Genomic DNA, 12,098 nt, shown 5'->3' on the forward strand with positions numbered 1-12,098 from the left:
ATATTCGCATTAGTAAACGAGCCATTGTTTTCTTAGTCCTGGTGTAGAAAGCCTTTCCCTCTAGTCATTTACTCGGTGGTACAACTGGAGAGTGTGGCTGTCTTGTACCTCTGAACACCACTGCACTGCACAGGTAGCACTGGCACCCGTGTTCCTTCCCACTTGACACCAGGGCTGTCCCTAATGGAGAACTAGGACTCTGTTCTTCCTGTCAGTGACTACTCCTGTGGAGTGGAGAGAGAGACAAAGCCCTGTGGAGGTGTGGAAGGGAATGAAGGTCATCTCTCAGCCCAGCCTGCCAGGTGGGAGGGCCTGGAGCCCACAGGCTCCCTGTTGCTTCTCAAGGAAGCCAGTCTAGTCATGTTGTGGGCAGAGAAGTGACAGTGTACTGTTCCTCAGCTTCTGGGGGAAAGGCACCCTTCTAGATGAACAGACAAGTGCTGTAGCAGTAGCTCATGACTGAGGTGCAGGTGAGGCCAGGCAGAAGGAGACTGGTGCTGGCTCTTCAGATGTGGGGTCTGCTCAGGCAGTGTTCCATTTACCTTGCGTGTGCTGTCTCTCTTAATGTCTATCTCTTAATGAGATAGGAGCCAATAGATGACTGCTGCTCCTGGCAGATGTGCACACTTTAGTGATAAATACAGCAATAAAGTGGTTGGTCTCACAGACTGTTGGAGGCTGCATTTCCTTTCCGACCTCCCCCCTGGCTGTATGAAGAACATAACTTTAGAAAATTACATGCAGGCGTGCTAGAAGTGCTTCACCCCCCACCCCAACCCCCTTAGCTCTCCTTCAAGAGGCCAATGGTATTTCTCACTTGTTAGAGCTGTTGTGAGGCTTTTATAAGACAGTTATGGTAAAACCTAGTATCTGGCTGAAATTTGCACTCGAGTGTTTATATTGTGACTTTCTGTAATGAAAGCGAAGACTGGTAGATTCACTTTTGACTTGTCTCTGGTGTGAATCCTGGAACTGCTGTCCCTTCACTTCTAGGAGTGTCTCTACACTCCTGGCTAGAAAACTGCAGACTTAGGCAGTCTCTCTTTAATTGTCTTACTAGTTGAAAATGCTGGAAATGCCAACTATCTCTTCTTTTTTAAAAGGCTCTTCATTGTAGTTCTGACACTTGGGTAGCTTTGAAAGATGGTGTTTTGGGGGTCCTTTTACTGACAGATTGGTGTGTGATTGTATAAAAGTTCTGGAGGTGATTGTCACACATGGCTATGAAGTCTTGTTTCAGAGGCTTGAGGGTGAATATAAGCCTTCCCCATTTGAGTTGGATCTCGGAAGCTGCATATGACTCATTGTTAATGTTGGAGATTTAGCACTATGTACACCATGTGTTTACTGGCTTATGCCATGGTGGAAGAAGTGTGTGTTTGGGGCAGTTAGAATGGGTTCTGATCCCTCCCTGTGCTAATTGCAGGCAGTGTCTGCTGCAGTGTTTGTATCATGAATAAAAATAACACCAGAATCATTCCCAATGATAGCTGCAGAACTCTGGGACTTCCATCTTAGCCCTATTCCACTTGCTGATGTTTTGCCAGTTAGCTATTAGGCCACCCTCTAATGGCAGATTAACACACAGAAGATTCTATGGCTCACAGCATGTCTTCATGGGTCCTGGGCACATGCTTACTTTGTACTTTATTAGCTACTACAGGAAAAATCCACTCAGATATCAGAATGCATCTTCTTTGTCATTGCCAGGCCATCATGCATGGACGAGGCCGAGGAGTGGCAGGTCCCATGGGCCGGGGGCGCCTAATGCCAAATAAGCAGAACCTTCGAGTGGTGGAATGCAAGCCACAGCCCTGTGTGGTGTCCGTGGAAGGGCTGTCCTCATCCACCACTGATGCCCAGTTGAAGAGCCTGCTGATGTCTGTGGGGCCAATCCAGGTGGGTTACCTGAAGGTGGTGACGATGCCAGTGAGTCATCTCTTGAGATAAAATTACTGTGTCATACAGCACAGTGGACATTGTGGGTTACACTGTATTAAGATGGCATTTGAGAAGAAAGGTGCTGATGCTTGCCTCAGACAGTTGAGATTCTCGTTCACAAAGTTTAAGAAGTAAATACTCTAGTAAAACATATTATCCCTTGAAATCTGTCCTGAAGTTCACATGTGTATGCATACCTATATGTTTTGTATCAAATCACATTTTATTTGTGATAATTTCTCAAAATTTGAAGTAGTTAGCCACCTTGTCTGATTTTCTGAAGCTGTCTTACGTATCGCAACTCTGGTGCTCATTTTCACAGTACAGATGCAGCAGTAACTTGCACTTTGTCATCGTGTCCTTTAAAGTGGCAGAGTCTAATGCCTAAGGTCTGAGCCTGTTACCAGTGACATGAAGGGTGGGGACGGACAGCATTCCATGGCTGCTGTAAGCAAGTTTGCCCTGCATTCTGCCCCTGCAGGTGGTCTTCAGAGTCAGGCATAGCCAGTGGAAAATGCAGGTTACCCAGAGAATGTTACAGTTCAGAGTAGAACAAAGGGCCTTCTTTTACTTTCGTTCTTGACTAAGGTGTTTCAGATCTCCATTTACAGCTGGATGTAGTGGCTCAGGCCTTTAATTCCAGCATTGGAAGGCAGATGCAGAAGGACCCCTATGAGTTTGAGGCCAGCCTAGTCTACGTAGCAAGTTCTGGGCCAGCCAGGGTTATACAGCAAGAAAGATTCTGCCTCAAACAGACATGTCTGTTTACTATTAAGAGGTCTTAAAGTGAGTAGAAGAGAAAGCCTTCTAAAACAGAGCCTAGTGTTTAGGTATTTGAGTTTAATGATAGCCACCTTCATTATGAGATTCTTAGAGAGGCTGTAAAATTTAATTTAGTATTTATTTTTGAGAGGTTAACCTCCACACTTTGGCTCCCACTTTTGCCAGATGTTGATAACACTCTGTCTTTAAGAATAGATAGTTTAAGCTACTGTTATGGTGCACCCCTATAATCTCTGCACTAAGAAGCTCACACAGAAGGAACACAAGTTTGAGGCCAACTGGGGTACATATTGAGGCTGTCTAAAAAGGGGATCGATGCTTTCTGAGTAGTTGATTGTAGTATGGGTTATTTGCAGGAACAGAATTAATAATAGAGGATTATAGATGCATTAACACGTAGTAACCAGAGAGTCAAAATAACTAATAGTTGAAAATTTTGGGTCACATAATGGCCCAATAGGCCAGATTCCAACACCAGAGCCTGGTCTACCGTTATGCACCATGGCCTCAGGTGCCTGCTGAATGAAGGCTCTTGTTTATAATGGGGTCTTGTGAGGATTCTCACTTGTGAGGATTTCTGCACTGAGAATGAGGGCAGCTGTAGCTCTTGCCATGTGCCCTGGCTTCAGTATAAGCAATCCCTGGTATTCTCTTGACTCCGAAGATCCCCAGCAGACATGTTGAGTGGGACTCACAGACTGCCGGGAGATAATTACTTGAGACAATGTTACCTCTGTCTTACCTGTCTCATACTCTGAATTTTGTACTTTGTGATTAATTCAGACCTCTTCAGTGGCTTTCCTCTCCTTTTGCTACTTGTTTTGTGTTCTGAGAACAATCAGAATAATTGTGTTTTAAATAAAGTTTATTGTGGCCATCTAAAATCCCCAGCAGAAGAAATGTTGCTGTTGATAAATGGCATGTGTTGGAGAAGAAGATCTGAAAGCCAATGGAGAATTTCCCAGGTTATGCCAGTAACATGCCTATCCTTTAGATGAATTAGAAGATTCAGTGCTGTGTGTGCCACCCTGGGAGTCCCTGAGGGACTGATGGGCCAAGGCCTATTCACCTTGGAAGAGAGCAATTGGTTCCTACTGGTCTTAGGTCAGTAGGATGGTTTTGAGTAGGATTGTGTGGATTTTTAAGCCCAGCATTTGTGAAATTACTGCATTTCTTTTTCTTTCATATTCTCTCTCTCTCTCTCTCTCTCTCTCTCTCTCTCTCGTTTTATTTTAGGACAGGGTTTTTCTATATAGCCCTGGCTGTCCTGGAACTCACTCTGTAGACCAGCCTGGTCTTGAATTCAGAGATCCTACTGCCTCTGCACCCTGAGTGCTGGGATTAAAGGCATGCACCAAACAAAACAAGGTCTGGTAGTATTTGATGGGTAAAGAAGTGACTCAGGGCTGGAGTGATGGCTCAGCAGCTAAGAGTGTGTATTGTTCTTCAGGAGGACTAGAGTTCAATTCCCAGCACCCACATGAGGTGACTCACAGCTGCCTGTAAACATTTGACACATCTGGCCTTCTTGGCGTGCACGCACACACACTTCAACTTTTAATTTTTTTTTTAAGTGATAGACATGTGGTTTCAAGAATCTTTGCTTACTTTGACTGGTTTAAATATAGATATCAAAGAAATGGTGTTAAGTGGATGAACTAGCTCTCCAGCACTGCTGTGCTGCTTTGAGAAGAAATTGTGTGTTTGGGGAATTATACCTTGGTGTTTAGAATGAAATGTAGGGTTGATATGCTTTGGGTATGGCACCACCTAGTGCTCACTCGCTTAGTACTGGTGTTGGCCAAGAGGATACCTGTTCTTTCAAGCCTTTTACTTGAGAGAGTGATGGTAAACCATACTTTAGTACCTCAGACCTGAGAATTGTGTGTGGTGGGGCAGTGAGCCCATAGCAACTGCTGGTCTCAGTTAGCATGCTACTGCCTGACACTCTACAAGCTCTTCTAGACCAAAGGAGACTGGGGGAAAGGTGGAGCAAGAGATACATGAGGTGTATGTCTCCTGGTGTTTAAGTTTCAAATGGAGAGCGCCAGCTAGTTGAGACCCTTGAGTCAGAAAGTCACTGTGGTGAGAGCAGAGCTAGGTTAAAGCTTAGAGTGAAGAAAGGAAGGTCAGTGTAACTTCAAGACCCCTCACTTGAACAAATCTGTTTGCTAGGCTTTGCCTGAAATTAAGTTTTTACCCCAGGAACCTCCAGTATCTGAGAACAAAAAGCCACTCCTCCCCTTGTGGCTCAGTGACTCTGACTTCAAGGCCAGTACTGGGTGTGAGCCATAATGTAGTGATAACTAGCATCCGATTCCTGCCTCCGGCCAGGTTTTCGTTTTCTGTGTTAGCATACTTGTTTGTTTAGTAATTCTGTGGACTAGATTGAAATGCCCAGCTATTGTGAGTTTGTTTCTCACTGCCACGTTGACTCTTGGAAAGGCAGCTGGCCAAAGCAGTGAGATAACAGGCCATGGGGCCTGCCTTGAATTAAGATCCCTGCTTTGCCATTTCTCAGTGTGCAGCTTTTGTCAGAGTTCTCACTTGAGAGCCAGGTTTGCTACATTTGTAGAAATGTAGAACTGAAAAAAATCCAGAGCTCTAGGGGCTCAGTGTGCCATCCATGCATAGGGCCCCTCACCCAGAGTGGACATTTGGTGGATGTGTTATGTGTCCCACGCCACCCCCACCCCATCATGTCATGTGGCCATAACCCATTTACCCAGTGGTAAACCAAGGATGAGTGCCATTTTTTAGATGGGTGAGGACACCATCAAAAGGCATAGGGAAAGAGTTTTTACCATGGGTACTCATGTTAGTCTCAGAGTGTGGGAGGCTGGTGTGGCCAGGTGGGGGAGGGCTGAGTATCATACTAGAGGGTAGACCCGTCACTCCCCAGCGAATCAGCAGCATGGCTTTGCCCAGGTGCCCAGGGAGGCAAAGGACACGTGGCTTGTTTTCATGTTCCAAGTGACAGCCTCGTGTGCTATTCTGTATAGAAGCTTGTAACATGTAATTGCTCATATTTTATGTCACAGTAGGCATTAATTAAATGTCTTTGTTTTCTTCCCCTAGAGTTTACAGATGCTTCCCCAGCAACGGAAAGCCATAGCAAAGTTCAAGGAGCCAGCCCACGCGCTAGCATTTCAGCAGAAATTCCACAGGTAGCCTCTGTGTTCTGTAGTTGGTGACTGGGGGCGGAGGGGAGGAGGGTGCTGTGCTGTGATGTACAGAGGTGCAGAACACAGCTCCACATCTTTTCTATAATCTTTTGCTGTCAGGAGAAGGCCTCTTCTGCTTCCATACACCTTAGATTTTGCTCATCAAGTTCTACTTCACTTTTGTGCACCTTGGTGAATTGCTATCATAAAGTTTGTGTTAACTGTCTGTTCAAATTTCCACAGGCACATGATTGATCTCTCCCACATAAATGTGGCCCTGATAGTGGAGTGATCTTGAATGGGAAAATCTGACCTCATGCTGCACACACTGTGGAATTTCTTCAAGGAAGCTATAGGTCGGCACAGGATCCCCAGAAGTGTAGGTCTCTCCGGTCTACAGTTTGCCAACTTGTCTGCGCGCCAGCCAGCCACAGGGTGATTCCAGAAGAGAGTTAAACTGGTGGACATGGGATTGGAGTCTGGTGTTAGATTGCTTTGAATTTGTTGTCCACAAGAACTCTGTTCTCGTGTTCTTTTGTTTCCAAGTGCTTACAGTGCATGTAGACCTTGTTCTTTGTGATCCTACTATGTGATTGGTCACAGTCTTAGATTCAGGAAAGAATGTTACCAGCTCAAATTCCAAGGATTTTTCCACAGCGAAGAATATTTGATAATGGTTGCACTTATCTTCAGTACAGGCTAGAAAAGAATTCTCAACCAGGCTTAACTGGAGTGGTCTCAGAAAGCCCTCACAGGCTCTGGTAAAGCATAGGTAAAAATTCGGGTGATTATGATTGACACTCACCTGCCCTGGAAAGCCAGGGTGTGAGATGGGTGACTGGGATTGGTGCCATGGAAGTGGCGATTCTGCTTCTTGTAAATGCTTCCAAAGTGCTGCCTGTTTCAGCAGAAACTCTCAGGTGGGCACGTGCTAGCTAAGCAAGCACAGGGAGCTCCAGGGCCGGTGGCTCTGTCACCCCACAGGCAGCCTCTTGGCCTAGTTTCCTGGCACAGGTTGAGGCACTGCTTGAAGGGTAGTCAGACCTACTTGGGCCCTCTGCTTTTTAAATGCCCTAGCTCTGTGGTGTGCGCTGTCATTGCTTTGATTACCTCACTGTCCTTCAGGGCTCTGAGTTTCTTTGGGTTGCCCTTCTGTCTCACATGTGTGAGGGATGGATTTATTTCTCAGCAAGGCTGATGCTGCTCAAGATAAGTGTATCTGTCCACATTAGTCATTTTGGTCAATTCCAACAGGTGAGACTCGCTTTCTACAAAGTATCCATAGAAGTCCATGCTGTGCAGACACTGAACACAGTGCCTTATTATGTTTCCCCCATGAGCGCGTCAGTGTTTGGGACACACTCTAAACTGGGCAATGACCCTAGGCCGCACTCAGGACTTTTTAGTTGTATTTATACCTGTAATGTTATTTTACATATCTTAACAGGACTGACGGAGACAGAAGTCTGTTGTCACTTACTGTCACAGGGTAATGAGTAGGTGCAGGATTTGAAGCAGCTGGCTTCCACAGCTGACGTTTTACTTTGCGTTTTCAATGAGGTTGCCAGTGTTAACAACTGGAGAACGGTATTCCAGGCCCTGTGAAACTGCATGGGACCAATTCAGAGATGATATTAGTGCTGGCAAGGAGCACTGGGGCAGTATAGTGGTTGTTTGGGTTCCAGGCAATTGAGGTGAGGTATTCATAGGGTATCTTAGAAGACCTTGTGGCTATGGTACCACCTCCAACCACAAAGCCTCTGCCTCGCCCCTGGCGGGTGCACTGAGAGTCAGCCTTTACCAAGCTTGGCCCTACCCACCCAAGTGCTGCCAGCTGGTCGCTCCACTGCCACTCCCACTCATTTCTCTTAGACACAGGGGTGTTGACAGATCATTCACTAAATTGGCGAGTTTGGTAATATGTTAGCTCTAGCTGGACGAGATAGAGGCCATGTAGGAAGTTGAGGATTAGGACACAGTAAAAGGAGTTTGACAGGTGCTTCTTAAATAGTTTTGAGTGCTGGGCCTTTAAAACCCAAATCTGCATTTTTGTCTGAAAAGTAGGCACTGGCGCATTGAAGTCACTTCAGGAAACATCCTCATCAACACCACTGTTCACCTCAGGCCTCAGGGCCACTTTGAGTGTGATGAGGTACCCAGGAGCATGTGTGTCCCTTAACAGTCTGCACACATGAGCCAGCTTTCTCTTTTGCAGTGTCCAGAGAGACCAGCTCCAAACACTGCTTAGAACAGCCACTCACTCTGGCCTTGGTGCACGTCCACCTGGAGTGGACTGTCAGAGCAGGCAGGCCAGTCTTCAAGGCTTAGCTTCTGTGAAGGAAACCACAGAAAGATAAAGAAGCAGAATTAGAAAGAACGCTCCCCACTTGCAGTGCACTTCTCACAGTGACGTCACACCACCACCCGAACTCCAACCGTGGAAGATCTGCTGCAACCATTATCTCTGTTCTTTCTTTATCATGCATTTCAAATGAGAAGAAAAGCATTAGCATACTGTGTAAATATGGACCTTTTGAGATTAAAACGTTATTGGAAATGCTTTCAACTCAAACAGCAACATCTTAGCTATTTGTTAGTTCTTTTTTTTGTTGTTGTCTTATCAAAGTTTAATGGAGACACTTTCGTAATTGTTGTTGTGTGTACATTCGATTTTCATAAAGATGGTAGTAAGTCAATACATTAACCCTCATCTGTGTATTATTTGTTCACAAGTTCCAGAAGGTTGAAGGAATGACTCTCGTATCTGTCCTGAGGTGGAGAGTAGGGGGAGGGGATAGATAACTTTCCCTCTTTTTGCCTTGTTTATTTTGTGCTGTAATGATTGTGAGTTCACTTAGCTGCTTACCTCAACATAACCTTGTGTTGCCCTTGGCTTGGCCACATTTGTTAAATCCTTATATTGATACTCTTCTTGAGGGGGAAATCTCACCTTTTCTTTTCTAAAAGAGATTCTGAGGTAAACTCCCACCTTGGCCCCCACCCAACCCAAATAGGCAGCTTCTTGTGCAGGTCCTGCGCCCATGCCTTGTCGTGGAGGAGTGTGGCTGGATGGGGTGGGAGGTGGGTTTTCCATAACCATTTTCATCTGGGTAGTTCTCATATGATGTGCAAAGGTCCGGCTGGGATGGTTGTCTGAATCAGGATGGAGCTTAGGTCCTGCACCTAGGGGTTATTTTCCCCCCAAGCAGCATTTGGCCTGCGGCAGGTAGAAGAGGGCTTTGCTGCTCACAGAAGCTGGCAGGGAACCTAAAAGGCATGGGAGGGAGGACTGGACAGTGGTCCGGTGGATGAGGAGAGAGAGAGTCTTAAGGATGGGAATGTCAGTGATATACACCTCTGATGGGTCCCCAAGGGTGGTCTTTCACTCAAGTGTAGAGCCCCACAGATGGGTACGTAAGGGAATTCTTAGACATAGGCTAGGTGAAGGATCTTTCTTGGAGGACTAGGCTTAAGAACTATACCTGTTTTCTGTCTTGGTTTTTGTTTTGTTTGTCTTTTATTTCCTTGTAGCAATATTGGGAAGGTAAGCTTGAAGTAGACCGTTGGCTGATGCTAGTCAAAGATAGTGGTGTAAAGGCACTAGCCCAAGAGGTCTGTGCAGTAGCTACGTATTATTCTTGGTCGTCATTGGGTGCTCTGAGGCTCTTCTCTGTGTCCTCTGACCCAAGACCAAACGAACAAGTCAGGAAGCATGTCCCTGTGCCAGAGCTCTGGGCTCCAAGGGGCGGCTCTGTTGCTTGCTGTTTCCCTTGCTGGGAATCAGCTTGAATTCCTGCCTCCCCCTTGTTGGCCCCAGCTTTGGCCTTGCATCCTCACTCTCATGCCCATTTGTTTTTGTTTCTCAGAGAGGGAGAAGAGGCCTGGGAGAGCTAGTGGGAAAGGTGTTGACCATGCGAGACCGTACCTTGAGGTGCTCTGCAAAGGAGCTGACTAATGGGCACAGGGTGGACAAGAACAAGACCCCTCCCCACAGAGGAAGCCGTGAGAAGCTTAGCTCAGTTATGGGAGAGCCTTAGATACTTGACCATGTCCAATAATACTGCAACGGTGGCTTGGGGATTTTCAATTTTGTGAAGTGTTATTTTTACATTAAATATAAAACTTGGAAAGGCAGTTAGCCTTGACTTATTAAATCCTAAGGATTTTCTGTAAGGTTTTTTGCAACCTATTTAGTTTTTGTCATTTAAAATGCCTAACTTCTTAGGTACACAAACCCATGGCTTTGTGTACTGGAACCAGAGTAATCCACTGATTCATATTGGATCCCAGGTATACCTCCTGCTGGTATCAGGGGTCAGGAAAGGGCACTTGTTAACGTACCTCACCTGACTTTCCTAGAAACTGCTGCTCATCTAACTCTTTCTGTTAGTGTGTTGGTAGGATAGGCTGAAAGGACAGGCACTTTCACTGAGAAGCTCTCTCCTTGTCCCTTAGACCTACCGTAGGGAGAGATAAGTGTTCTTCCTGGTTCAGTTTACTGATTTGAAAAGGTTTGTGGGGAAATGCAGATGATTTAGAGAGAACTTTGTGTAATTTTTGTCTCACAAGTCTCACAGGTGGGATGGGCAGGTGCATGTTACTGTGTGCTGTGTTTGGAAGTTTAATGTGCTCTAGATAGTAGACCTCTTGACCTTCTTAGATGACTCTCTGCTAAACTACTTTTCATTTTAAGGACACGTGTAGCGGAGGCTGGTTTGGGGACTAACACCTTTTGCATTCTGCACTGTTGTCTTAGAACACACACTTTGTAGACAGCATGTTGCACCCAGCCTCGCTGACTGGCCCTGAGGAGCAGATAACCGCTTGTTCTTTACATTTCACAGGTGTGGGATCCAGAGCTGTGTCCTCTGTGAGGATTTCCCTCCTAGGCATTAATGTCACTGTTTAATTTGCAGGTGCAGCGGTAATGGAGTGTGGTTTCCTTTATGAGTCTCTGATGTTCTGTTCTCTTCTCCCACTCTTGGGTCCACTCCCCAGGCCTGGCTGGGCTCTGGCTCGGCTCTGGCTCCCTCCTTCCCTTCTGCTTCCTTCCCTCTTGTTCACACCTGAGCTATTGTCACTCTCCCCTCCTGGTGATCCTCCCGTGTGCATGCTCTCTGCCTCTACTTCCATGGTTTCCACACTTGCAGTGGCCACTGATACACTTGAGTCAGGCTCCCTCTGACAGGAGGGGACATTGTGGATGTCTGCACCAGGGCCACATCTCCAGTCTCTCTAACCCTTTTGCCTCAACAGGTCTTTCCTGGGATTTGCTCCTCCAGAACCTGAATTGGAGGGCCTGACCTTTTGCTTGTTATTTTGCAGTTTGACTCTGGGCCTAAAGATGCCAGTGCCTCTCAGCTGTGGTCTGCATGTCATTAACCACCCCTCTCTGTTTTTACCCCTCTACCTTTGCAGGACCCAGGGCGTGGGTCAGTGTTAGTGGTAGCGTGCTTTCATTCGCTTGGAAGTGGTGGCCGTGTGGCCGTTATACTGCCCCTGCTGATATGGCCTCGTCGTCGTGTATGTGTGTGCGCCTCCCTGCTGTGCAGGCAGCTGGGAGTGCGACTATGTTGCTGGAAGTGCGCTGGCTGCTTAGAAACCACGAGACACCGCCTTGCTTTCTTCTGGCCTCACTGTTCTGCCGGTCTTCGTGTTTCTGCCAGTCACGTGCTCTTCCCATATGAGTGACACTGCCGTGCTTTACTCCAGTTTTCCTTGGCATTAACCACTTGGGAACTCTTTCAGGCTGTGTATGTGAAAAATAGTAGTGACGTAGGAGCAAAGAAAATGTATTGTTGTGTGTATCATTTGTGTGGTTTCATAGCAAATAATGTGTTTGAGCTGTACTGTAACCAAAAATTCTGTCAATAAAATATTAGAGGTTCTCCTGGCTCCAAGAGTTCACTTCCTCTTGCGTCTATCCGCCCCATACAGTGCTCTGGGCAATGGCTGGTCCTGGATGGGTGGGATTGGGGAGAGCTCCCCACACCCCACCCCACCCCACCCCCGCCCCCAGCACAACCCAAAGCTTCAGCACAGGTGTTTCCTTAGTGGAACCGTGGAGTTAGGTAACAGTTTCCCCGCTGTCTTTGGGTTGTAGGACTTGGAAGTGACCAAACAATGACATGGGGTTGCTGGGGTCAGGGAGTTCTCTCATTAGAACTACAAATGCATTCACAGGTAATGGTTACAACTTGCAAGAAATGC

General features: G+C 46.5%; 1 protein-coding gene across 4 annotated transcripts in view; it reads left to right on the forward strand.

The window, feature by feature from the left end:
• Rbm33 (RNA binding motif protein 33) overlaps positions 1 to 11,776 on the forward strand; it is a 112,131-nt gene extending 100,355 nt beyond the window's left edge. For all 4 annotated transcript variants that reach the window (XM_052718982.1, XM_052718983.1, XM_052718980.1 and 1 more), the window contains 3 exons: positions 1,711 to 1,899; positions 5,803 to 5,891; positions 6,132 to 11,776. In XM_052718982.1, coding sequence (XP_052574942.1) covers positions 1,711 to 1,899; positions 5,803 to 5,891; positions 6,132 to 6,180 — 327 coding nt within the window. In that variant the 3' untranslated portion in view covers positions 6,181 to 11,776. The remainder of the gene's footprint in view (positions 1 to 1,710; positions 1,900 to 5,802; positions 5,892 to 6,131) is intronic.
• The last annotated feature ends 322 nt before the right edge of the window (positions 11,777 to 12,098 follow it).

This window comes from Peromyscus californicus, unplaced genomic scaffold (assembly GCF_007827085.1).
Source record: "Peromyscus californicus insignis strain IS unplaced genomic scaffold, ASM782708v3 Scaffold_6__1_contigs__length_162567912, whole genome shotgun sequence".
NCBI lineage: Eukaryota > Metazoa > Chordata > Mammalia > Rodentia > Cricetidae > Peromyscus > Peromyscus californicus.